General features: G+C 43.0%; 1 protein-coding gene across 1 annotated transcript; it reads left to right on the top strand.

Moving 5' to 3' along the window:
* The first annotated feature begins 190 nt into the window (after positions 1–190).
* On the top strand, positions 191–27,921 carry LOC140537308 (uncharacterized protein C1orf232). The gene is made up of 5 exons (XM_072659670.1): positions 191–321; positions 19,775–19,874; positions 25,571–25,648; positions 26,389–26,498; positions 27,180–27,921. Exons 2-5 carry the CDS (start codon positions 19,794–19,796, stop codon positions 27,538–27,540), a joined length of 630 nt encoding a protein of 209 aa, XP_072515771.1. The 5' UTR covers positions 191–321; positions 19,775–19,793; the 3' UTR covers positions 27,541–27,921.

Consider the following 27,921-nt stretch of genomic DNA (forward strand, 5'->3'; position numbering starts at 1 on the left):
TATTGGCTTATATACATGATTGTTTGTGTATAATTGTGACTGAGATAATGACCAGACCATATTTTTAATTATTAATTACTGAAGTTTAGCAAAATTTACGAAGGGATCCTTTAATTTTTCCAATAACTGTACACAATACTTGCCTGTTCAGGTCAGTTACAGTGCCTTATGCTTCTGTCTACAGCGAAATGTTGATGGTTGGGTGTGCTGAAGCCCAGATGAAGGATGTGTTCAGGGCCTTTTTTCTCCAAAACAAACCCGGGACTTATCCAACAGGGTTTTCTGCTTATCGCTGTTGACAACTTACAGTTGCAGGAAAAAGTAAGTGAACCCTTCAGAATTCACTGCATTTTTTCGTCGATCGCTAATAAAATGTAGTCTGATCGTGATCCACAATCCCACAGTTGTGCTGTTCTTGTCTTTAACTAAGCTAATTGAGTAAACATCCACAGAGCAGGCTAGAAAAAGTAAGTGAATCACTGTGTTCATGACTTGTATATGAGTTAATGGGCAAAATTAGCTCTTAGAGAAGTTTGCCTGTTAGCTCTAGGGGAAGTCATCACTTACTTTTTCTAGCCTGCACTGTGGATGTTTATGCAATATACTGTATGAAAGGCATTGACAGTACTACTGTTAGAGCGGTATTGGCTTGATTGTTTGTGTATAATTGTGACTGAGATAATGACCAGACCATGTTTTTAATTATTAATCAATGAAGTTCAAAATTTATGAAGGGATCCTTTAATTTTTCCCATAAGTGTACACAATACTTTACGGCGCCTTATGCTTATGATGGTTGGGTGTGCTGAAGCCCAGATGAAGGATGTGAATGTGACAGTTCAGGGCCTTTTTTTCCCAAAACAGACCAGGGACTTATCCAACAGGGTTTCTAAACCCCACCCCTTCCTCTTTCCTTCTTGCTCGGTTGCAGATTCATTATTTCCAAGCGCTTATTTTTGTCCTGAAGCTGTTAATAGACCTCAGAGATGTGTCAAATAATGCCCCAACTTGGCAACCGTTTCAAAAAGCCATTGAAAGAACCAAGCAACAGCCTGGAGCGCAGAGGGGGTAAACGGGTTCGGATGTTTTGCACATGTTTTCACAAGTCTTCACTTCAGTTTCTCATCAGCTTTCAACTCAAATGAGGATGACGAGGGTTCAGTCACCTGGAAGGGTGCGTGCTGCACCTGTACCTGAATCATCCCCTGAAGCTATTGTCTTAAAGGAGTGCTAAAAGCTAATGTGGCTTAAAACAAAGGAAAGCTAGCACGGCACAAGTAGCATGCCCTTATGTGCTTAGCCCCACCTCTAGCATTATTAGCAGCATTAGCATTAGCATGAAGTAGTCATTTGAATGCGAGGCCAAGCGTATGAGTTTAGGAAAATGAGTGCAGGCAAGATCGACCGTCCCGACCTGTTTTCCAGAATTATTATACGTCGGTTCTCACAACGCCCTCCCGAAGATACACTATCCTCTACTTTCTTGACAACGACGTATTTGTTAAGATGTTAGATTGTGGTGAATTAATGGCCAATGTGTAATACAGCTCAACCAAGTGACCTGGACCAAGTCATATAACCTACATGACCTCCTCATACCAGACAAGACGATTAATTACATTAATCGTCTTAGAACTTAATTGGGTGAAAACCTTCAATTATGCCTCCTACCGGTTAAAGAGGTAAAGATAGAGCATTTCTTATGCTCTATAGTTTCCAAATATGTTAAATTCAGTAAATTAATATTAATAGCTTGTTAAAATCTGCAGGAGTTGAGAATAACGTGCTGTTTGACCCGGGGCGTATATGACTGTGACAGGGTTTTGTAATTCTGCACCATTTCTATTGATCGATACTTGAATTACGTGGCCGCTTAGGGCACCAGCACCACCAGGCGGCCCCCAATTGCACCAAGATGTCATGATAAAAAAATATATATTTATAAAAATGACATTTAATAATAAAACAAAATGATATTACACAAATAAAATCAAATAAAAACAAATAATATTAATTTACTTTCATAGCTGGCACACAAATAATAGGTTAATCAATTTCTGCTGTTGGCTGCTGCTGCCGCTGTTGGGCAAATGCAGATATACGCACCGCTTGGGTGGTCGATAAAGGCCTGAGCGCTTCAGAGTATTACGAGATATCAGAGTATCTCTCTCTCCGCAAAAATCGCTCTAAGAAAATTAAAATGATGTCAAAAATGTCTCCAAAAAAGATTCTGAATGTTGTGTCAGAGAGGGCTAAGGCAGAGGCAGGATGTTTGGTCAAATATTGAAGTGGTTTGGATAAAGTAGGGGCAGAGTCCTTTGCTCAGGAAAATGTCTGAACATCAGTGGTTTATTTTAGGGGTCATATTTTTATCTTTGTACATAGTCAACAACTGCTTTTTTTTTAATGTTGTTGATGTTCTCTGTTCATTTTGTGCCATTATTTAAGTATTTATTTATTTATTTAATTAATTAATTAATTTTGTTTTTCCTGACAACTGCTTATTGTAAGAATAGAAAGAAATTAAACTGGTTAACTTGTCAACAAGAGTCCAGGCTGTCCTGCACCAAAGTGGTGGAACGAACTTCCCCTGGGTGTCCGAACAGCAGAGTCCAACGCTTGCTGTCTTCAAACCCAGTCTGAAGACCCTCCTCTTCTGAGAGTACTCAGGCGAAGAGAAGAGTACTATGGTCTCCATGTTGACTTGTGTTTAGTAGAGTCTAACTCTGAATTTGTAGTCTATTCAGACTAGCTGAGTAAACAGTGAAGTCGCTCTGGATAAAAGAAAGTGAAAAGTAATTTAATTAAATAAAATTAGAGTTTGCTTCCACTGTAAGACTCAAAAACAATAGCCAGAATGACACCAGTATGATCTTAGCTAATTACAGATAATGCTAATGATAGTGGGTATGTTACACACACAGCCTATGAAATGATTAAGTGTCTAGTGCTGGTGGTGGTATATGGGGCCCCAATTGAAAATCTACTTAGGGCCCTATACAGGCTTGTACCAGCCCTGCATGAGATGTTCATAGAGTGGAACGATCATGGGCCGTGAACTGTATCTACAGTCATAAAAGACCCTACGGAGCATAATTGCATTAATATGAAGCCCTAGTAACGCCTCAGTTTAACCCAAGACTAAAAATAAGCCTGTCCCTGGAGGCAGCGGCTAAAAGCAGGCCCGCTAATCACTGACATTATTAGATAGTAGGCTTGAAAGGTGTCCGAGATGAAACGGCAACCCAAACGCTTCCCTTCCATCCCGTAGTGATTGATGTGTGACCGCTGACTTATTTAGGGCAGCACATGGGACCGGACAGCTGCTGCAAGACCTCTGAATGCTTTAGGTGAAAACATATAGGCCTGGAATTTCGGACACAGAGCCAGAGTGTGTTAGAGCCGGACAATGTGCCAAAAGTGACCGCTACTAACTAACCACGCGCAGTGCTGTGAGGAGCCGGGCCAGCAGAGATTTACACCCATGGGATAAGTGGTCCATTTAGTGGTCCAGGAAGCTGACCGTTAACGGGTACTGATGAGGAATCTGTGCTTTGTCATGTTGTCTGTATTTAGACCATCACACACAATGAGCAAGTATACACATGATGGCGGCCACTTTATCAGAAACCCCCCTCTCGTAGCTCGACTGTTGATGCGCAGGTTGTGTTAGTGTTGAGTAATATTGTTGGCTGAGTAGCAGGCAAAAGTTTGGGCACCCCTGCTCCAAATATCTCTCACATTATCAACTGGAGCAAAAAAAAAAAAAAATGGGCAAGCGTCAGAATCTGAGACACTTTGACCAGAACCAAACTGTGATGTTCTAGACGACTGGATCAGAACATCTCCAGAACATCATGCAGGCCTTGCAGGCCCAGTGTGCAGTGGTCAATACCTACCAAAACTGCTCCATGGAAAGACATGGGCCCACCTAAAGCCCACTGATGCTCATGGAGGCCCCACCTCACAACTTACAGGACTTACAGGATCTGCTGCTAACGCTAACGTCTTGGCACCACATACCACAGCATGACACCTTCAGAGGTCTTGTGAGGTCTTGTGGAGTCCATGCCATGATTGGTAGGCTCTGTCGTGGTGGCACAAGAGAGACCTACGTATTTAACATTAGCAGTAATGCAATAGTAATGTTTGGGCTGATCGATGCTTTTAAACAGTGGCATACGCAGGTGTTTCCATTAAAATGGCAACACAGTGTATGAGCTTCCTTCGACTTGCTGCAGTTTTGGACTAACCGCACTCCGTGAAGTAATGCAGGTGGTGAGTGGTAGCTCAGAAGTGTTCTCTAGTAGCAGGAGCATGTGCTGGTTATTTGTGGGAACAATGCTGGCTCTGTGCTTTTCCTGTGAGGCCGAGGGACATAATGAGGTCTTCAGCATTATAGGAGACACTGAAAGGCCCATAGAGAGCTGGTGGTTTAAAAACAAGGCTTATAATGTCTATAAAGGGGGCAAAGGGGTGAAACAGTACTAGATACCAGACTAGCTTTGATGGCTTATTTGATGTTCAACATAACTTTTATGGCAGTTCTGAGAAAGTTTTGGCCTAAAATATCTATTGAAAATCTTTCATGGTGCAGGGATATGTTTATGGCACTGTGCAGCCAAATAGTTTCCATAGAATTTATTTTTTAATTTTTAAAGAATAAACCATGCCCAATTTAAAATTATTGGATATTTATGGAAATACAAAATTGGTTCAATAAGGGACGCAACATTGAAGTACCACATAAAGGACGATTCTGTATTTTACGGGATGGTTGGCTACCCTAGCGCAACATCCCCTTCATACACACCAGGAGAGAGCCTGGCCAACTGTGCTCCCCCAGGCTCCGACTGCTGATGGCGAAGCAGCTTCTCCTTTTACTCTCTCTTTGAAGTTACCATTTCTAAGACTAAGGTTTTGACATGACTGTACCATTGTCATTTCCTTTACCACTTTAGTCACTATAGTCATGTTATAAGCACTCATCATAGTCTGCTGTTACTGGTCCACCTATTGCCTGCACAGCTTCCAGACTAGCCTCTATGTTTCTATATTGATCGACACACTGGTTTCTTTTTTTACTGGTGTGGTTATGTAACTGTACTGGGTTTTACTGCTAAAGAAGAGCTGGCAAGACATTTGAGTAATGTGCTAGTCTATAGGTTATGTGTGTGGGGGGGGTCCCTGCATAGCACGTCGTCTGCACGTATGCTAGCATGCAGGTTTCTATATTGAACTGACACACGGGTTCACGTTGAGCCGTGGTATGGCACACACTGTACCACATAGGCGGCTTGTGTGTGTGCGGAGTGTGTAGGACTGTGCAGTGTGTTTATCTATGCGTGGGAAGGGGGGTAAAGAGTTGCCGACGATGAAGGGAAGGGACTCCAGGCATGCAGGGAAACCTGCTGAGTAACAGCTCCTCAGCCAGTCTGAACCAGTTAGCAACAGCGGCAATGGCCAAAGGAGGGGTCATGCAACAAGGCTAACTCTCTGCAGAGTTTCCTCAGGGTGGGCTTAGCCCTCACTACCTCACTACCATACTCTGAACACCTCTGAATCCTGTTGATTGAGGAAATGCACAGCCAAGGTTTTGCGCAGGATTGGTCAGCAAACTTGACTGTGTGACTCACTGCTGTCTATAAACATGAACTGTAGCATGTTAGCATAGCTAAATACAGCCATAAAGCATCTATTAGAGATTACTGAACACCTCCACACACCTCCACCTCCACTGTGTGAGGATTTAGCCATGCAGTGTATAAATGGAGTAAACGCTTCCAGCTATATACACTGCACAGCAGCAGGCCAAACTTCAGTAGCATGACTATATTTGGGTTTTCAGAAAAGAGGACACTGGGGACACCATGGCTAGGAATGTCATGGGCGGGGGTACTGGGGTTGGCTTGGACCATCTGGTAGGCCTTTATTTTCCACAGAATCAATCAGAGCACACATATCTATCATAGAAACACAAAGATATATATATATATATATATATATATATATATATATATATATATATATATATATATGAATTAATCATTTTACCATATAGGTCATAGGTCTTTCTCTTCACAGGGCCTAGTGACGCATTAACGCTAGCGCTGTAAACACAGGGTCGCTACTGTTGACCTCAAAGGGTAGATTAGACATTTACATTTACATTTATGGCATTTAGCAGACGCTCTTATCCAGAGCGACTTACAAGGTTCCTCGTATTACAGAGGAGGGTCAGTGTAGTGTTAGGAGTCTTGCCCAAGGACTCTTATTGGTGTAGCGCAGCTTGGTCACCCAGAGAATTAAGAATCGAACCCCAGCCTCCCACGTGGTGAGGTAGCACACTGGCAGGTAGTGGTGTTATCTGTTGCGCCACACCAACCACTTTATTTACTTTATTTTTAGACTTTATTTACATTGAAATATGGATTAAATCTCATAACTAACAGTTATTATCTTACACACACACACACACACACACACAGCAGCGCCTCTCTTAGCTCTTAGCTTAATCCAGACCAATGACTGATCGTCCATTTATCTCTGAAAAAGTCTGTGAAGCTTTTTCTCTATTAAAGCTTCTTCCGAGTCCGAGCTTCGTCGTGTTCGAGGCTAAAGTTCTCTAAACTACACTGAGATATTATAAGAAAAAAAACTGGAATCCTCTGGACAGTTTATTAGGCACACCATTAGGCACACACATTCAATGACGTGCTAGCTAGCATTTTAGTTTGTGATTAATCATCATAATTCATCCCAGAATATACATATATATATATATATATATATATATATATATATATATATATATATATATATATATATTCTGGGATTCTATATATATACACAGTATAGAAAAGAAAGAATGAACAGTTGATGTGTAGCCTGTACTTATAAAAAAATTGATTGATTAAACTGATTGGCTCTTTTCATATTGATCCATTTCTAAACAGTCTTTTGGAATCGAGAGCAACACTAGGTTTGGTTGGTGAATCTATAGAGACTTTAACGTAAGGACTCAGGCTAGTTCGACCTTAAAGACACACTGTTCGGGTCTTTACGTCACATATAAATAACATAGACTATCCTTACAGGCGCGGTTATGTAACTGTCCTGGACGTTGTTGCTAAAGACGATCTGGTGAGACATTCCAGTAATGTGCTTCTCTATAGGATGTGAGGGAGGTCCCTGCATACCACATGACCATGATGGGGCCTAGGGCTGTGGCCTTTGACCTACAGAAATCAGATATCTCTACCCCCAGCTGAGGTGAAGGGTCCGAAAGTGATTACATAAAAAGAAGAAAAGCTCAGAAGGAGGAAGTGCTGTGTTTATGGGTCGTCCTGCTGTTTACTCAGACTTTTGAATGGAGTTAATGCCTTAAAGGCAGCCTACACCGTAGTGGTTTGAATGGAAGTTGGGCTGTTTACTCGTCTTTACGAAGGGTTTGAGAAAAAATCTTAGCTCTGATTGATCGGCCAGGACACGTCTGTGGTCTGAAGGTTGAGTCCTTAGTTTTGCATTGGAGCTATGAGGATCAATGTGGCTTTAATGGGGCTAATGGGGCGTCCTGATGGCGTACTAATTAGTGATGCTAGGTGGTTTTTGAGTATGACTAGATAACGTAACACCACGATGTGGATTAGCTGAGATTAGTGTGTATAAAATGACAAGTGCTGGTTTTTACAAGTGATTTTAAGGGACTTTCCATTTCTTTTACTTTGTCCGATGATTTTCTGATGAACCAGTAGTCAGTCGGATACTCAGCCTCTGGTATTAGAGGCTTTTCGGCCTTTACATTTGGGTATTTCCACCAATACCTATAAGTGTTGTGGGTTTGCTTGGGTTAGCTTGACCTTTAATGTTGTTGTGACTAATCTTTCAGAGAAAGCGCGGCGTGGCGTGGTGGTGTGCTTTCTGTCAGTAGGTTGGCTCTCAGCTCAAATCATGCAGTGGTGTTACTCAACCTGGCTGAAGTCCCTCAGATCAGAATACACATTAAACATCTCACCGCTGGCCTGAGTGACAAGACCTGTCACTCCAGACTAAATGCAGCCATGTTTATAGATATCAGCCTGACCCCTGCAATGGGGATTTATGGATCGAAGCGAGAGGAGGTATGTTGGGGGAGGGGGGGGGGGGTTGTTGTCATGTATTGTCATGTTAATCATGTGTTATTTCTGGTTATATCTGGGTGACTGCTGTTATATCCAATGTAAGGCAGATTATCTGTGCAGGAGACCATCAAAAGTCACAAAAACAATTAGTTGTGAGCACACATGCGTATGTAAGGGTGAGATTGTGTAAGAAAGTGTGTGTGTGTGTGTGTGTGTGTAATGCCAATAAAGTGTTATTGTATAACACTTAAATGTGGTCAGGCCGTGGCAGAGCCAGAGGGGTTTACCATGTTTGCCAAAAGTGACACTGCCAGCGGAACATTCTTGGAAAAGGTGTGTAAGCTTGTGGAGAAAGGCCAAAGCTGTAGTGAGAGTTTGTATGCGTGTGTGTGTGTGTGTGCGCGTGTTTGTGTGTGTATACAAGCATGCATGAGGCTGCCCATACGTTCTCCAGCGGTTCAGAGAAAATACTGCTGAAACGAACTGAAACTGTAATTCCTGCAAGCTTGAGTGTAATGGTGACTGTGGTAAAGGTCACTGTGGTGAAGGTCACTGTAGGGAGTAAGGACGTCCGACTATACAACTGCATGTAAACGTTCACCTACAGACCTCTACAAGCACTTCAGACGGGTAAAATACTGTATACAACTGAAAAGGGGCCTCTAACGATAGCGGAAGCCTTTTGATTCTACACACACTATATGCCCAAATGTTTGCGGACACCCCTTCTGTCATCCATTGTTACATCATGTTAGGTAGATCTAGTGTTACATCATTTTTAGTAAATCCATTGTTACTTAATTTTAAGTAGATCCATTGTTGCATATTTTTAGTAGATCCACTGTTACATAATTTTTAAATATATCCATTGTTACATCATCTCAAGTAGATCTATAGTTACATTTTTAGGTAGATCCATTGTTACATCATGTTAGGTAGATCCATTGTTACATCATCTTTAAATAGATCCATTGTTACATCATCTGAAGTAGATCTATTGTTACACTATTTACGTAGATCCATTGCTACATCATGTTAGGTAGATCCATTGTTGCCTAATTATAAGTAGATCCATTGTTACATCATGTTAAGTAGATCCACTGTTACATCATCTTTAAATATATCCATTGTTACATCATCTTAAGTAGATCTATTGTTACATTGTTTAAGTAGATCCATTGTTACATCATGTTAGGTAAATCCATTGTTGCCTAATATGAAGTAGATCCATTGTTACATCATCTTTAAATATATCCATTGTTACATTATCTTAAGTAGATCTATTGTTACATTATTTAAGTAGATCCATTGTTACATAATGTTAGGTAAATCCATTGTTGCCTAAGTATAAGTAGATCCATTGTTACTTAATCTTAAGTAGCTCTATTGTTACATAATTTCCAAGATTGCTTTATATGGTTTTATACGTATCACAGGAGACATGAGTGCTAGTGCCAAATTGAGAAATTGTGAGAAAAAGGAAAATATTTGACAAACAAATAAAAAATATATTACTCAAAACTACACACCTAACGTATACAATTAAAACATTTATAAATAAATGAGCAAATGTTATGATCGTGATATTTACACATGAGAAAGTCTGATCAAGGGGCAATCTTGAACCCCTGTTTACTGCATCGACCACAGATAAAAAATTAAGAATACTGACAAATTACTTCACTGTGCTTTTACTTCAATACAGCTGTTAGTGTTGAGACGTTGAGACGCTGAGACACGGTACACAGTGAAGGTGAATTTGGTGAAGTCTTTGCCGTTTATCTTGTGTAACTCGTGTGAAGCCGTAAGCGAAAGTTTTCAGATCTTTGTATATGTATTTGTCACATGAGACGGCAGGCTGTGTTTACGCCCATGTCTAAAGTATGGTCTTAATTAGGGTAGCCTCCCTGACGCTGAAGGACAAAGAACATTCTGTGTCTGGACGCTGGAATTTGTGAATGTGTACATGTCTCTCAGCGCCTTTCTCCTCAGGGTCTTTCTTCCTCTGAGTGGAGCTGGTTGAGTGTGGGCTGAATGGGAGTGTGCTGAATACCCCTCACCCTCTTAAATCCACAGCCTCAGTGGCACTCAGTCAGAGTCAGTCAAAGAGTATCTAAAGCCAGGCTCATGTAAAAGCACAGTAACACAGTGACTCACGCAGACGAGCGAATTTACCTCCCAGTCCACCCAGCATCCATCAGCACAGGAACTGAAGTGTGCTAGACTAGGCTTAGGGGTTAAGGATTAGGGGTTAGGGGTCTTTTCTTTCTGGTGGGAATTCAAACACTGAGGCTTTAAAGGAAGAGGGGTGAGCTACACACAGATGTCCAGGAGCGGAACCAACACTAGGGTGTTTAAAAAAGGGGACACTGTGGGCCCTCAGGCCTAGGATGGTAAGGATGTTGTGGTCATGGGGCTTCAAGCACGCCAAAGTTGTAGGACCATGGCAGTGATTGTGGGTCTACAATTATGCAGCTGTGTTAATGAACCGGGTGAACCTCCCGGTGTGTCTGACGTTGATGCAACGTCACCAGGCAACCAACCAGGTGCCTGGGAGTAAGCGCTGTATACCCGGCTCTGACGCACCGGCTAGCAGATGTCAGTGGCGGCTACCGCCGCACTAGTGCGATGTTGGGTCTCTCGGGACCATGCTGCCGATGGCTAGCATGGCCTTAGTCCGCTGGTACCATTCCTCATGGGCAGTGGCTACCAGTTCGCTGATATTCTTGGGTTTACCCAACCCGGTCGTTGGTACTCGTGCCACATGACCAGTCACCACCTTTTCTTTAAAGCTGCCGCCGATGTAATGTCACCAGGCAACCGGCTTGCAGACAGCCATGCCAGCCGGCATCAGACTGAAGTGATGTGAGGAGAGAGGGCAAGCCATCTACCCACCCGAAGAGGGCACAGACCACCCGGGGCCCCAGTTCCACTTTTTTAGGCTGTGGTCAAGCGTGTGTTGTGCTGCTGTACAAAAATATATACATATTCATATATGCATCAGCCCTCCTCTGTATCAAAGGCATGAGGGGTTGGGATTATAGGCTACTGCATTTGCTGCATGGCTATTTTGAGAGAGGAACACTGTGTGCTGTCAGAGATCCACTTTGTATGTATATATAGATATATATATATACGTCTATCCAGCATCCAGAGTCATTAGAAACGCATGTACTGAGGTGCTGAGGTGCAGAGCCTGGTGCTAACATGGGCTAACACCGCAGGATGAGGGGCATCGGTTTCATTCAGAGAGAAGGTCAGAGTGATGAGAGAGTGGGGCTGAAGATTTATGGGTGATCATCGAACCCTAACTTGGATTCTAGTGAAGCGTAGGTCATGAAGTGTGAAGGACGGCAGGGGTTTTGGCTCGGACTATGCATTGAGGGAAGACGGCGCGAGATGGAACTGATGGTTCATGGCTGATCAAGTTGCAACACTATAGATATTCACAGGTGTGAGGGGAAGGATTCACCCCCACTGCAATAAACCAATCAAACAAGACCAATTTAAATATCTCAACACAACTAATAGAATAAGCAATTTCTCAGAATTACCAAACCCTTCATGATTTAGTCTTTAGTACTTATTGGAGCACCCTTCGGCTACCAACGAGATGCACAGCTAGACACCAGCTTCTGGCAGCATCCCTGAGGAATCTTAGCCCATATCCTGTATGGTCTAGCGGTTAGAATACCTGGTTTTCACCCAGGCGGCCCGGGTTCGGCTCCCGGTATGGGAGCGGTTTCTTATTGGGGTAGTGGTGGCTCAGCAGTTAGAGCTCCAGGCTATTGATGAGAGGGTTGTGGGTTCGATACCCTGGGCTCGGCAAGCTGCCACTGTTGAGCCCTTGAGCAAGGCCCTTCACCCTCTCTCTGTTCCCCGGGTGCTGGAGATGGCTGTTGGTGTTCGTTGGAGGTGGCTGACGGTGGACATTACCTGCCACTGCCTTTTCTTTAAAGCTGCCGCCGATGTAATGTCACCAGGCAACCAAACCAACCCACCCGTACGTCTGCTAGACGGTACCCGACTAGCAGACAGCCATGCCAGCCGGCATTACACTGAAGTGATGTGAGGAGAGAGGGCAAGCCATCCACCCACCCCAAGAGGGCACAGCCAGTTGTGCTCACTCAGGCTCCAGCTGCTGATGGCAAGCAGCATAACCCAGAATTCAAACCAGTGATACTTCTGGTACTTTTAGTGTACTTTCAGTGAATCTAGCCTGACACTGTGACACTGATCTGATCCCAAATAGAGAACATGTCTCGTCACCCTAATATTGAATGCCTCAGCACAGGACCGTGATCCGGATCAGTCCTCCTCTGTTTGTGAAATGGAGACGCTGATGGCTAAGGGGTCAGGGTTGGGATTCTGGGCTACTGTATTTGCTGTATGGCTATTTTGAGAGAGGAACACTGTGTGCTGTCAGAGATTCGCCATGCATGTATATATAGATATATACGTCTATCCATCAGAGTCACTAGAAACGCATGTACTGAGGTGCTGAGCCTGGCGCTAACATGGGATGACACAGCAGGACGAGCCAGTTGTGCTCACTCAGGCTCCGGCTGCTAATGGCAGGCTGCATAACCCAGGATTCAAAACTGATTACTCGTCGTTTCTTGAGTTTACTCAACTCGGTTTAGTCAAAAACCTCTAAAGTCATTTTTCAGTTCTGATCTTCTCGAAAACTGGACATCGGCAGGTTGAATCCCAGCAATGCCACAGTGCTTCATGGTCAGGAATCCCTCAGTCCAGAACGATCATATGGTGGGGCGAGTCCTAACCCTCGGGAGCCTCTTTGAGCACATAGCCATTGATGTCCTTCTGTCTTTCTGTTGCTGAACTTGTTTACAAGCTATAATGGCCTCCTGCCTACACCCCAGCCTTCCCCACCAGCCAGAGGTGACCTACTGAACCATAAACATCTCCTGTGTTTCAAACCCCCCCTCACGTAGTTTACATGTTATACAACAGCCACGAAAATTCAACAGCCTATATACATATAAAGGATGTATTTATAGAGATACAAATATGAACATATAAATAGAGAATACTGAAGAATGTTTAAAGCAAGAGTACGTATATGAATGAAGGCTGTGTAATCTGAACTGTATAAATGGCCGATATAATAAAGAAAACATATAAACGTAGTAATGAAATATATAAAGGTGGAAAGTCCAGAGTAGTGTCCAGTGGAATACACATAGAAGGGGACTTTGCAAACACACTGTGAAGCGGCCACTGCAACAGAGTGCCTTCAGGAGCACACTCATCTGAAGAACACACACACACACACATACCTGTATGCATACACACACACATACACACACATGCACATATCAGACATGTGTTCTCGGAGGAGGGGGAGTGGCCTCTGGAGAAGCTGGAACACCATGTTCTGTACATTTTGTTCCCATACCATCATGCACAGGGCTGCACGTGCCACTTTACACCAGCGTCTCTACTGCCATCTAGTGGTGATGCCTGGCCCAGAAATACACAGTGAGGCCTTGGGTGTTGTCTGTGACCTATATTGTGGTTCTGGAGGCCTGGACAGCGGACTGGAGCATATTATTGGAAAGCCTTACTCATGTAGCAATGCACTTCTGTCCTTGTTTATACACTACATGTCCAAATGTTTGTGGACACCCCTTCTAATGAGTGCATTCAGCTTTTAACTTTAAGTTTAAGTTGCTCCTATCGCTGACACTAATGTGCAAATGCACACACACATACACACAGCTTGTCTAGTTCCTGTAGAGAAGTACTGCCAATAGATTAGGACTCTCTGGAGCAGATGAACACAAACCTATTGGCACCATGCTGCCTAATGCCAGGCGTAGGCTAGAGGGGCATAAAGCCCCCCAGCATTGAGCTGTGGAGCAACCCTCTGAGCTATAACAACTACAGCACCAGTCTCACACATCCAATCTCACAGATGCAAGTCTAATTAAGTCTAATTAAGGTTCATTAATGGATTATGCGTCAGTGGGATTATTTAAGAGTGTGTTAGAGCAGGAAAAACAAGAAACTGGCAGAATAAGAAGATATACAATTGGAACCAGTAGAAAAGTGGATAGGCAGTGCCATCTGGTGGTGGGAAGAGAGAATAATTATATAGAGAAAGACGAGACGACTACAGTCACCATTTGTGTTGGACACCGATGGACTGGGAGTGTTGGGCTGCCTTTCGCTGCAGTGCCCGGAGAGCAGGAAGGGTTAAGCAGGTAAGAGGCTCAAAAGACTAACAGTGTCAGCTTAGTGAAACCCAGGTATCGAACCCACAACCTTGTCACTAGTAACCCAAGGCTCTAAACACTGAGCTGCCACTATAGCCACCACTGCCCCATAAATACCACTTCTTCTATAACCACCACTTCTATAATGCCCCATAATCACCAACACTCCATAACCATCAATGCCCCATAGCCACCACTTTTCCTGTAACCACCACGGCCCCATAGCCACCAGTACCCCATAACCACCACTGCCCCATAACCACTATTGACATTATAACCACCTCTACCCCAGTAACCATCACTTCCCCAATAATCACTGATGCCCCTATAACCACCACTGCCCCTATAGCCACCACTGCCACTATAGCCACCACTGCCCCAGTAACCATCACTTCCCCAATAATCACTGATGCCCCTAAAACCACCACTGCCTCCATAACCACCAGTGTCCCTATAACCACCACTGCCCCTATAACCACCACTGCCCCTATAACCACCACTGCCCCATAACCACCATTGACATTGTAACCACCACTGCCCCTATAACCACCAGTGTCCCTATAACCACCACTGCCCCTATAACCACCACTGCCCCATAGCTACCACTGCCCCTATAACCCCCACTGCCCCATAGCCACCACTGCCCCTATAACCACCACTGTCTTTATAACCACCACTGCCCCATAACCACCACTGCCCCATAACCACCATTGACATTGTAACCACCACTGCCCCTATTTATTATCCTCTGTCTGTACTGTGTTGTCTGTCCGCACTTGTTTGTTTGTGTTGCACTTGTGTCTTGTATGCACTGTCTATGTTGCACCATGGTCCGGGAGGAACGTTGTTTCGTTTCACTGTGTACTCTGTATGTAGTTGAAATGACAATAAACCCACTTGACTTGACTTGACTTGAACCACCACTGCCCCTATAACCACCACTGCCCCATAACCACCATTGACATTGTAACCACCACTGCCCCTATAACCACCACTGCCCCTATAACCACCACTGCCCCATAACCACCATTGACATTGTAACAACCACTGCCCCTATAACCACCACTGCCCCTATAACCACCACTGCCCCTATAACCACCACTGCCCCATAACCACCATTGACATTGTAACAACCACTGCCCCTATAACCACCACTGCCCCTATAGCCACCACTGCCCCTATAACCACCACTGCCCCATAGCCACCACTGCCCCTATAACCACCACTGCCCCTATAACCACCACTGTCTTTATAACCACCACTGCCCCATAACCACCATTGACATTGTAACCACCACTGCCCCTATAACCACCACTGCCCCTATAACCACCACTGCCCCATAACCACCATTGACATTGTAACCACCACTGACCCTATAACCACCACTGCCCCTATAGCCACCACTGCCCCTATAACCACCACTGCCCCATAGCCACCACTGCCCCTATAACCACTACTGCCCCTATAACCACCACTGTCTTTATAACCATCACAGCCCTATAACCACCACTGCCCCATAACCACCATTGACATTGTAACCACCACTGCCCCTATAACCACCACTGCCCCTATAACCACCACTGCCCCATAGCTACCACTGCCCCTATAACCCCCACTGCCCCTATAACCACCACTGCCCCTATAACCACCAGTGTCCCTATAACCACCACTGCCCCTATAACCACCATTGACATTGTAACCACCACTGACCCTATAACCACCACTGCCCCTATAACCACCACTGCCCCTATAGCCACCACTGCCCCTATAACCACCACTGGCCTATAGCCACCACTGCCCCTATAACCACCACTGCCCCTATAACCACCACTGCCCCTATAGCCACCACTGCCCCTATAACCACCACTGCCCTATAGCCACCACTGCCCCTATAACCACCACTGCCCCTATAACCACCACTGTCTTTATAACCACCACTGCCCCATAACCACCACTGCCCCATAGCTACCACTGCCCCTATAACCACCACTGTCTTTATAACCACCACTGCCCCATAACCACCACTGCCCCATAGCCACCACTGCCCCTATAACCACCACTGCCCCTATAGCCACCACTGCCCCTATAACCACCACTGCCCCATAGCCACCACTGCCCCTATAACCACCACTGCCCCTATAACCACCACTGCCCCATAGCCACCACTGCCCCTATAACCACCACTGCCCCATAGCCACCACTGCCCCTATAACCACCACTGCCCCTATAACCACCACTGCCCTATAGCCACCACTGCCCCTATAACCACCAGTGAAACTATAGCCACCACTGCCCCCATCACCACCACTGTCCCATAACCATCAATGCCCCTGTAGTCACCACTGCCCCATGACCACCAGTGCCACTGACCTTATAAGTGGCTGCCAACCCTAGTGAACTCAGCATCTTCCTCAGTCCTGCAGATAATCTGATTAGGATTATTACTGTTTTTAATGATGGTAGACATATCTGTGGCCCAGTGGTGTATGTCGAGGGCCTTTCCAGGAGCAGGGGCAGGGTCTTCTCAATTCTCACACTGACAATGATTAGAAAACCAGCAAAATATGCAGGTGGAGCTGCGCTCTGATTGGTGGAAATCCTCCATGCAGTCTCCCACAGCATATAGACTCTAATCTGTGGGATTGAGGGTTGTAACTGATGGATTTCGTACATATGCAGCGGGGTCAGATTCCCTAAGACTGAATAGCCGTGCCAGGGCCTTCTGAATAATGCAGGTGGTGTTCAAACCAGGACGAAACCTGAAGCTCCACATCACGACTACCTGCTATCAGAGAGGGACGCATGACTGGTCAGTGTGTCCCGAGGTTGTTCGCTCAGTCCCTCCAAACCGGGCCTTTTCCAACACTTACATCCTAACAGCGTGTTTACAAAGCTGCGGGGTTAAAAAGGTCTCTGAGAGGCCGCCTTCATTAACCCTTAGACTTACTGTTGAATTATTCATCCTTAGCCTCACAATTAAGTAAGCAACTACTATGACTTATTATTGGACGCTGCTAGGAAGCTGCTAGTAATGAGGACGTTATGCAGTTTTAAGGGTGAGGAAATAGTGATGGAGTTCCATACAGGCCTACATTAGAGTTAAGGGGGCGGGGTGAATGAAATTAGCAAAATGGTAATTATAAAAGACTAAAATAGCCAATGAGCATGAATGGACGTGAATCGTCAGCTAGCAGCAGAGCAGCAGTCATTACCAGTCACTATCCAGCCATAGGCAACAGAGTATATACAAGGTAATCAAGGGAACATGCTTATCAGTGTAGTTACCATAAACCCCGTACAGGTAAACGAAACCTTCAGGGTTCTACATTTTTAATGACGCCTGTTTCCATCTTCAGAGGACTGTCTATTCCAGATCAGGTGGCTCCGAAACGAGCTGCAGGAAGCCGATGTGTTGGCTGATATTTCATCACAAACATTCGCAGCTAATTGGCCGCGAGTCTTTGTTTGACGCCATACCGCACTTATGACGACGGACAGAAGCGATCCCAGTTGAGAGTCAACTTCATTCCCTCTGGCCCATTAGTCCATTACTGAAGCAGTGCTTCTCCTCCTCGTCAGTGTTTCTGAGGGACAAAAGTATTTGGACACCTGCTCATTCACTGATTCTTCTGAAACCAGAAGAACCAACACCTCATCATCCACAACTCATCCTAACCCATCCCAAAAGTACTGGATGGAGCACCAAACATCCATCATTCCAGAGAACACAGCTCCTCCACTGCTCCAGTTTGATGGTTTAGCTGGTCTACCAGTGTGTGTGAACAACCATGACCTGCCCAGGCTAGTGTCAGACCAGCATGACCAATGCGAGGTGGTTGATCTGGATGTCCAGACTGATCAAGCTGGTTGAGAAGCTCGGTCATGCCAGTCAACCTGCTTGGACTAGCCTGGTCTGGTTGTTGCTAAACCAACAAACTGGAGCTGGTTCTAGACCAGGTCTAACCTGGTCCTTGATGCTGGAGCTTAAACAGTCCAAGCTGGTTGACCAGCACGACCAAGGCTGTTGACCAGCTTGGCCATGCTGATCATACAGGTCAACCACCTTGGTCAGGCTGGTCAACCAGCTTGGACTGCAAACAAATGTGGTTGACAGGCATGACCAAGGCCGCACACCAGTACCATACAAAGGTAGTAGACCAGTTTGACCAATGTTGGTCATTCTGGTAGACCAGCTAAACCATTAAAGTCAAAGAAAACATCACGGACCACCACGGACCAGCTTAGACCATCTTAAACCAGATACTAGCAAAAGCTGGATTTTTTTAACAGACAGTAAATAGTGTACTCTGTATGGACAAAAGTATTGGGACACCGGCTCATTCACTGTTTCTTCTGAAATCAAGGGTATTAAAAGAGTCAATCCTGCTTTTGTTGGAGTAACTGTCTCTACTGTCCATGGAAGAAGAAGAGCTTTCTAATAGATTCTGGAGGAGCATTGCTGTGAGGATTTGATTGCATTCAGCAACAAGAGCAGGAGTTAGTGAGGTCAGGATGTTGGATGATGATCACCACCCCACCTCATCACCCCCAACTCATCCCAAAAGTGCTGGATGGAGCTCCACCATCCATCATTCCAGAGAACACAGCAGTTCTCCCACTGCTCCACAGCAGCTCAATGTCGGGGGGGCTTTATACCCCTCTAGCCCACGCCTGGCATTAGGGTCACCATGTTTATCTGCCCAGAGAATCCTATTCTATTGGCAGTGCTGCTCTATAGAGACTACACTGGCTGTATGTATCAGCTATCTGAATGCATTCATTAGAGGGGGTGTCCACAAATATTTGGACAGATAGCGTATATAAGCAAAGGCTCCCAATAATGTGGTCGGCTTGACCTTAAAGGTCAGATGCGAGTGTCCACAGAGATCTTCACTGAAACACAGCTCAGGTTTGAGTTGCATGAGTCGCTCTTCTGCATCCAACCAACAATGGCAGCTCCTCTCTCAAAAGCAGCCACTTAAATATTCATGAGGTAACCCACACCTGTTTCCAGGTAACCGATGCTGAGGTCCTGAACCATGACAGAGAGTGTGTGTGTGCGTATGTGTGTGTGTGTGTGTGTGTACGCCATCAGCCCTGTAACTGTTTCTGTCGTTCGTTCTCCTGTTCACACCAGTTAGCAGGGCTTCCGCAAGCAAGCCGGCATTTCCCCAACAAATACCTGACCATGAAGGACCTCTAAGCTGCAGGTGGACTTTTCTGACCATTCCTGACCACTGTTTGCCCAGATTCAGCTTTAGTGATGCGTGGAGCTTTCTGCAGATGGACCATAGGTGCTTCTGAGGACCTCTAAAACCCCCATAATTAAGCGGGATCCTATTGATGGTGGCTTGAGGGGGCTTTTTTTTTTGTCTGGCAGGACTTTCTTTCTTTCCTCATTTTTCACTCTTCTAGGCCTTGAGAAGGAGCCGTCATGAATCCGCTGTTTAAAGCGTACAAGAGCAAGGTCATGAAAACCCTTAATCCTGATGCTGAGGAAGACCCTGCTGAAGAGGTAAGCTTATTAAGTCTATTAAACCTAATCTCCATCTGCCAGACCTGTCCATCCCCATAAATGCATATGTCCTTCTGGACATAATGTGAATCAGACACAGGTGTTCCTAATTTTATGTCAAATTTACATTTCTAGATGAATGGACCAATAGAAATGCTCCAAAATGACTTTACAGTTACATCTTTTTGTAACGTGAGAAGGTTTTTACCTACTCTGGAGCAGATAAGCAGCAACCTGTTGGCCCTGTTCTTAATGCCAGGCGTGGGCTAGAGGGGTATAAAGCCCCCCGACTTTGAGCTGCGGAGCAGTGGAAGAACTGTGTTCTCTGGAATGATGGATGGTGGAGCTCCATCCAGTACTTTTGGGATACTAAGCTAGGCAGTTGTGGATGATGAGGTGGGGCACTGCCAATAGAATAGGATTCTCTGGGCAGATAAACATGGTGACCCTAAAGTCCCCCGACATTGAGCTGCTGTGGAGCAGTGGGAGAACTGCTGTGTTCTCTGGAATGATGGATGGTGGTGCTTCAGCCGGTACTTTTGGGATGAGTTGGGGATCATGAGGAGGGCTGGTGATCATCATCCAACATCCTGACCTCACTAACTAACGCTCTTGTCGTCGATACAATCAAATCCTCACAGCAATGCTGCTCCAAAATCTTGTAGAAAGCTCTTCTTCTTCTTTGGACAGTAGAGACAGTTACTCCAGCAAAAGCAGGATCAGCTCTTTTAACACCCTGGATTTCAGAAGGAACAGTGAATGAGCCGGTGTCCATATAGTGCACATGGCTTCTATGCAGCCCTTTTAAATGTGGACGTGCTGCAGACCTGTAAACGCTTAATCAGAGGCCTAATCAGTAACGCGCCCTTTTGGACAAGCCACAATGCAATTTTCTCTTAAAGGTCAGACTAACACACTCCAGTTGTGACACAAAGCCCTCAGTCAGGTCCAGGTCCAAGAGTCCAGGTCTCAGTGACCTGCTCAAACAGGACATCTGCATAATAATTAAAATGCATATTAGGTTTGCACTGTAATTTAGGTCATAGTGTAATAAGAACAGTGGGGCACATTTGCACAGAGCTTTCTGTGAATATTGCATACACCACCCCTTCGCCGCCTGCTGAAAGCCTTTATTAACCTCTAGTGTACAGTGTATTTAAGGCCTTAAAGTGGAACTCCGCCCATTTTTAAACAATTCTTCATAAATTAGCCGCCGAGATGCAAACAAAGCCATTCAGACTGGCCTTGGTGTGAAACGCTCGGTTCTAGAGAAACCTGTCCAGTCTGATGTCTTTACAGTGGTGGTGAATGGAACCAGCACAAAAGTATCCATTGTATGAACTATCCAAACCCACCAGTGAAGCTGCAGAGAATCTTCTGAGTGTTATAGGAAATGTTCCTGAGGGTAAAATACTGGCAAATCCCCCCCCCCCCAAAAAAAAAATTCTTTGGGAACCATTTTTCCACACAGTGCCATATACGTATCCCTCCACCATGAATAGATTTTTAAATATATATTTTAGGCCAAAACTTTCTTTAAACCGTCATCAAAGAATGTCTCAGACACCAGTTAGCATATTCATAACCAATAATGTTCTGTGCTTCCATTCTCCACCACTGTGAACAAATCTAGAATGGAGGGTTTCTGATACTGAACTATGCAGAAAATCTGAATATCTGTTGGAAGAAGCCTTAAAATTGCAGTCTTATTATTTAGTAATGAACTGATTTAATAGTAAAGTGATGCAAAGCAATGAAAATGGACAATATTTTTTTTATTTTATTTTGTGAAGAACTGATGTGTGGATGCACATTGGGGTTAATTATGTATGTAATTATATATAAGTATATTTTCAAAAAAAACATATATATATATATATAACTATATAAATATGTATGTAGTTATTTATATTATATGACTGTTTACATGTTAACCATTAAATTATGACACATAGAAAATGTGAATATTTGTTGAAAATAGCCCTAAAATTGCATTATTGTTATTTAGTAATTAATAGATTTAATATCAGTGATATAAAAAATCATGATTAAATGAAAATGGACTATATATATATATATTTTTTTTTGTTTGTTTGTTTGTTTTTTTTGAGGTTACTTACTAACAATATATGTAATGATATATATATATATAATTACATATATTATTAGTATGTATGTTTACATATATATAACTATATATATAATACAAATAATATAATTATATGTAAGCTTATGTTTACATATAATATATTATTATAATATCATATAATATAATATCATATAACATATAATGCACATAACTATTTGTATTCAGCATTCGTTCTGCACACTATACATACACAAACTGTTCAACTGTCCATTGGAGAGGGATCAGGTGATAAATGCAGCCTATCCTGAGCTTCCGGCTCAGTCAGAATGCTGCAGGTATGTGTTGCAGCGTATAGAGAACAGTGACCTAGTTCTCCAAGCCCTGTGGAAACTCGATCCCCAACAGGATCCTGGATGCCATTCCAGAGATTTAGCAGGGATGATTCGAACAGTAAAGCCTGGGGTGTGTGTTCATACTGCCTGGACACTATAGCCGTCCTGCTTTGTCCTGCCATGTCTGCAGACACCGAGAACAGTTTCCATAAGCTGTTGAAATACACAGTGAATGAGGGAATAATGTGCCGGCTGCTTTCATTTCCATCTGTAATGAGGGATCATTTTGTTATTATAATGTCTAACCCCTTAACATGCAGCTTGAGTATCCAGCTGTTCATCTTAAGACATATTAGTCAATAATTACTGTGAATTATTCATTGACTAGTATGAATTATTTGGGAACTACTGCATAACACTTATATAATTATACACAGTAGTTACAGTAAGAGAGTGAGAAACTGTGGAGCCATGTATAGACCCTTACTGGATCCTATGTTCGGAGACACGGGCACTGAACACATGCGTTCATATTCCATGAAATGCAAGAATGAACATCCTGAGAGCCTGAGCCTGCATTTTTAATTTCTCCTATTTGGGATTAGTAGGACCTAACAAGTATAAATATAAGTATATATGTCCTCATATGAGGTCAAAGGGTCAAAGTTAAAAATAAAATTGGATGCAGGGTCTCAAGCGGTCTCAAGAGGTGTCAAGAGGTCTTAAGATTATTAACACTGCTTTATGTTTATGGAAATATTCTCAGTGATTCATGCAATGGTGTTTTTGTCAATGGCAACATGTAAACGCAGCATAAGGCCAGCTCCAGCAGGCAATGTAGGAAGCTATAGCGCTAAAGTCACCTTTGTGTTCATTCCTGAAAAAGAGGAAACCCACACCAGCAGGACTGTTGGCGTGCATGTCTCTAGTTTAAAACTTCACTTCTATGAGGTGAAACTAGTCTAGAATTGTAAATACTATTGTGTAAATGTAAAATTGTAAATTGCAGTTTGTAAATTGTAGTCATTTATAGCTGAAAATTGTATATAAGAAGAAAAATAACTCATTTTAGTTTAAAATGATGTGTATATGGAGTCATTTATTTGTCATTTATAGTTTACAATGTGTGTATCTGAGATAAAAATTTGTAATTTGTAGCTTCAAATTGTGTATTACAGGTAGAACATGTCCTTTCTTAGTTGTGTATATGACGTTTAGTTAGTTGTTTATAGTTTAAATTGCTTGTATATAAAGTAACATTTATTACCACAGTTATTTGTGGTTTAAACATGTGTGCAAACGAGGTAAAAATGAATAGTTGTTTATAATTATTTGTATGAAGTGAACTTAGTCATTAGTATTTTAGAATTGCATGACTATGAAGTGAAATAATTGTTTGTAGTTTAAAATTCTGTGTATATGACGTCAAATTAGTCACTGTAGTTTGAAATTGTGTATAAGATAAAATGTGTCATTCATATTTAAAAATTGTGAAGTAAAATTAGTCATTGTAGTGTGTATATGGAGTATAATTAGTAATGTTATGTATGTCATGTATGTTAAACTTACGTATATGAGGTAAAATGAATTGTTTATATAATTAATTATAGTAGAATTATGTGTAAATGAAGTAAAATTAGTCATTCAAATTTTACAATTGCCTATATATATATATATATATATATATATATATATATATATATATATATATATATATTATGTTATGTATATTATGTGTATATTATGTGACTGTTGACGTTTTTTTACTTTTGAATATTTGGTGGAATTAGCAGTTTTATTATTTAGTAATTAATAGGTTTATTATCAAAGTGATCAAAGTAATGCAAAGCAATGAAAATTGACAATGATTAATTGTTTATATTGAGAAACACTCAGTAAACACTATGCAACTACGCTGTAGTTCTGTAGTGTGTAAATTCCAGAGATTTAGCCAATGTACTTTAGTCACTGTAGTCTGTAAATTGTCAATAAGATAAAATGTATCATTCATATTTTAAAATTGTGTTGAAGAATTAAAATCAGTCGTTGTAGTTTAAAATTGTGTGTATATGGAGTATAATTAGTCATTCATAGTTCATAATCGGTGTGTATATAAGATAAAATTAGTCATTTTTTTGTTTAAAATTGTAGATATTTATAGTAAAATTAGTCATTGTAGTTTGAACTTGTATATATGAGGTAAAATTAGTCGTTTATAGTTTAGAATTATGTGTAAATGAAGTAAAAATAGCCTTCACTGTTTAATATTGCCTGTATATAAAGTCACTTTAGTCAGTGTATTTTTAACTTGTGTGTATGAGGTAAAATTAGTCGTTTATAGTTTTCTAGAATTCTGTGCAAATTAAGCAAAATTAGTCATTCATATCTAGTAAAATTACTAGTTGTAGTTTAAAATTGTGTATATGGATTATAATAAGTCATTTATGCTTTAAAACTTGAGTGTATATAAGATAAAATGAGTCATTTGTAGTTTAGAATTATGTGCAACAGGTAAATGTCATCCTTTTTTAGTTATAAATTCTATAGATGAAGTCAAATTACTTGTTTGTAGGTATAGATTACATGTTTATAAGGTAAAACTAGTCATTATTGTTTAAAAGTTTGTATATATGAGATGAAATGGCCTGTTATTGAACTATTGAACTGATATATATATATATATATATATATATATATATATATATATATATATATATATATATATATATATATATGAAGCCAAAGCTAGTTAGTTATTGTAAATGATTCTTTACTGAAGGATTTTCAGTAAAATTGCCACTTTTATTGTGTTTAATTGAAATTTACTTCAGTCTACGAATATGAAATTATCAGTATTGCTTTGCAGAACTGCAGTATAGACACACTCAGTGGTCTCCAGGCCATAAAGCATAGTCTTATGTCCAAGTGTGTCACACACTGCTTGTTTATAATTTGACCTTTGTAGGGTATAGGGTAGAACTGTCTGTTTTAATGAGAAATTTAATGAGAAATTCCAGACCATCATTACATTCAGAAGGGTCTAGGAGTGTAGTGGAACCACTAGATGGAGACATTTACAGTCTCATGACTAGTTCATGACTAGACACATGGAAGCTTGGTGACCAGCATAGGAGGTCCACCAGTACAGGACAGTACGTATATGTGAATCAGGTGTATGTGGAGCAGGGGAGGCTCCAAAGTCTGATCTACTGCAATACAGGTCCTTCTCTCCTCGAATCCATGAATCATTGCTGTTACTGTGTCTGTTGTTTCAGGTGTGTGAGGCGGCAGAAGAGATGACGCCAGTCCAGCCGGACGAAGGGCCAAGTTCTGTAACTCAGTTGGCTAAAAGAGTAAGACTGGACACACAACCCCCACCCACCGCCAGGACACCCGAACCCCACCAACCTAATACTACAAAGCCTAGCTACAACATTAGCTTACCTCACTTGGGAAATGTCATTTATATGGCAAATCAATGCCACAAGTAAAGTACTGCCAATAGAATAGGACTCCCTCATCTCTGGATAGATAAACATGAACCTATTGGCACCATGCTGCCTAATGCCAGGTGTGGGTTAAGGGGGTATAAAGCCCCCCACCAGCAGCATTGAGCTGTGGAGCAGTGGTAGAACTGTGCTCTCTGGAATGATGGATGGAGCCCCAGCCAATACTTTTGGGATGAGTTGGGGTGGTGATCATCCAACATCCTGACCTCACTAATGCCCTTGTCACCGAGTGCAATCAAATCCTCACAGCAGTGCTCCAGCTAAATCTACTAAATCTAGTAGAAAGCCTTCTTTTCTGGACAGTAGAGACAGTTACTCCAACAAAAGCAGGATACACTCTTTTTAATCCTCTTGATTTCAGAGGAAACCATGAATGAGCAGGTGTCCCAATACTTTTGTCACATTGCATTCAGTGATTAGAGTATTAGTGAGCACCATCCATCCATCACATCAGAGAAGCCGGTTCCACTGCTGCACAGCTCCACATATAGACGCACATGGCAAACCCAGCAGTGTTCAGCAGACCCCTGTATTGTAAACCTGGCTCCTTGAACCGTGGGTTTGTGGTGTGGTCACTCTTTCAGGTGCAGGGAGTTGGGGCTAAAGGGTGGAAAAGTGTGACCGCTCTCTTTAACAAGGACGATGAGCACCAGCTTCTGGAGGCAGAGTCGGACACCCAGCCTGTAGCAGACCAGTGAGTGACCAGAAAAGATCTTTGACATCTTACCACTTGTATTATTATAATAACCAGCAACTGGCCACTTTATTAGAAACTCCCTCATCCACCTTCTCAAGCTCCACCTTGCATGTGTGCAGAGTCTGTAGCTCATGTGTTGATGAAGTTTGTTGCCATGCTGTAGTTTTTCATAATCGCTACCCCTATAGAGTGGACTTATGATGTAGGGGTTTCTAATAAAGTGGCCAGTTTCTAATAAAGTCAAAGTGGCCAGAGAGTGGAAGCACAAGATAGGTGTTTCTAATAAAGTGACCAATGAGTGAAAGCACAAGGTAGGTGTTTCTAATAAAGTGACCAATGAGTGAAAGCACAAGGTAGGTGTTTCTAATAAAGTGGCCAATGAGCGGAAGCACAAGGTAGGTGTTTCTAATAAAGTGGCCAATGAGTAAAAGCACAAAGTAGGTGTTTCTAATAAAGTGGCCAGTGAGCGGAAGCACAAGGTAGGTGTTTCTAATAAAGTGGCCAATGAGTAAAAGCACAAGGTAGGTGTTTCTAATAAAGTGGCCAATGAGTAAAAGCACAAGGTAGGTGTTTCTAATCAAGTGGCCAGAGAGTGGAAGCACAAGGTAGGGGTTTGTAATAAAGTGGAGGATGGGTGTAGACTGATTTGGTGCTGTTGGTGTTTCGTTATCTCTGCAGTCCGCTGGCAGTGAAACCCGAGGAGCCACCACGGCCAAACAAGCGCAGCACAGGATTCTGGGATAACTTTGCCACCAAGTGGCACCAGGCAGCCTCCATGAAGCAGGCCGAGGCAGCAGCCGCCTCAGGGATGGAGGCAGGTGGCGAGGGAGAGGTGGAGCCAGAGGCTGATGGACGGAGCCAAGAAGACGGTAGTCAGGCAGGGATGGAGAATGAGGCAGAAGGAGGAGGGCGTGGCAACAGCTTCTCTAAATACGCCTCTCTGGGCGGGGCTAACGAGGATGCACCCTCCTTCAAATGGAACTTTGTGACCAGCAAACTGGCCGAGCTGAAGAGCAAAAGCGTGCCCAAGACCAACTAGACCAGCGCCGGTGATGGTGGAAGACAGCAGAGATGGAAACACCAGAGCAGAAGCACCAGACCTCAGTCCACAGAAGCCACAGTAGTAACTACAAGCCAGACAAGGCAGTTCTGCAACTAGCCTTGAGGGAATCCCTGCCGCCAGCTGGACTGGTCTCCTGGTCTTCCAGTAGGGAGGAGATACCTCCATCAACCCTGTTATAATTACACCCTCTATTATGAAATGATATACAGGATAAGAAGACAGAACTCCAGCACCTAATCATTGGGGTTTCACGTGTAGGCCAGCCAGCTCCCTTCACCCATGTTCCACCATCCTTAGACACCTACAACCTCAAAAGCTCTTCATATAGGTATCCAGGTAGGCACCAGACATGGGTCT

Source organism: Salminus brasiliensis, chromosome 1, assembly GCF_030463535.1.
Source record: "Salminus brasiliensis chromosome 1, fSalBra1.hap2, whole genome shotgun sequence".
Classification (NCBI taxonomy): domain Eukaryota; kingdom Metazoa; phylum Chordata; class Actinopteri; order Characiformes; family Bryconidae; genus Salminus; species Salminus brasiliensis.

Excerpts from the sequence above, each read along its gene's own strand:
- LOC140537308 (XM_072659670.1), top strand. The coding sequence starts at position 19,794 with ATGAATCCGCTGTTTAAAGCGTACAAGAGCAAGGTCATGAAAACCCTT. Across the intron at positions 25,649-26,388 it reads TAACTCAGTTGGCTAAAAGA|GTGCAGGGAGTTGGGGCTAA; the intron begins GTAAGACTGGAC and ends TCACTCTTTCAG. Across the intron at positions 26,499-27,179 it reads ACCCAGCCTGTAGCAGACCA|TCCGCTGGCAGTGAAACCCG; the intron begins GTGAGTGACCAG and ends TTATCTCTGCAG.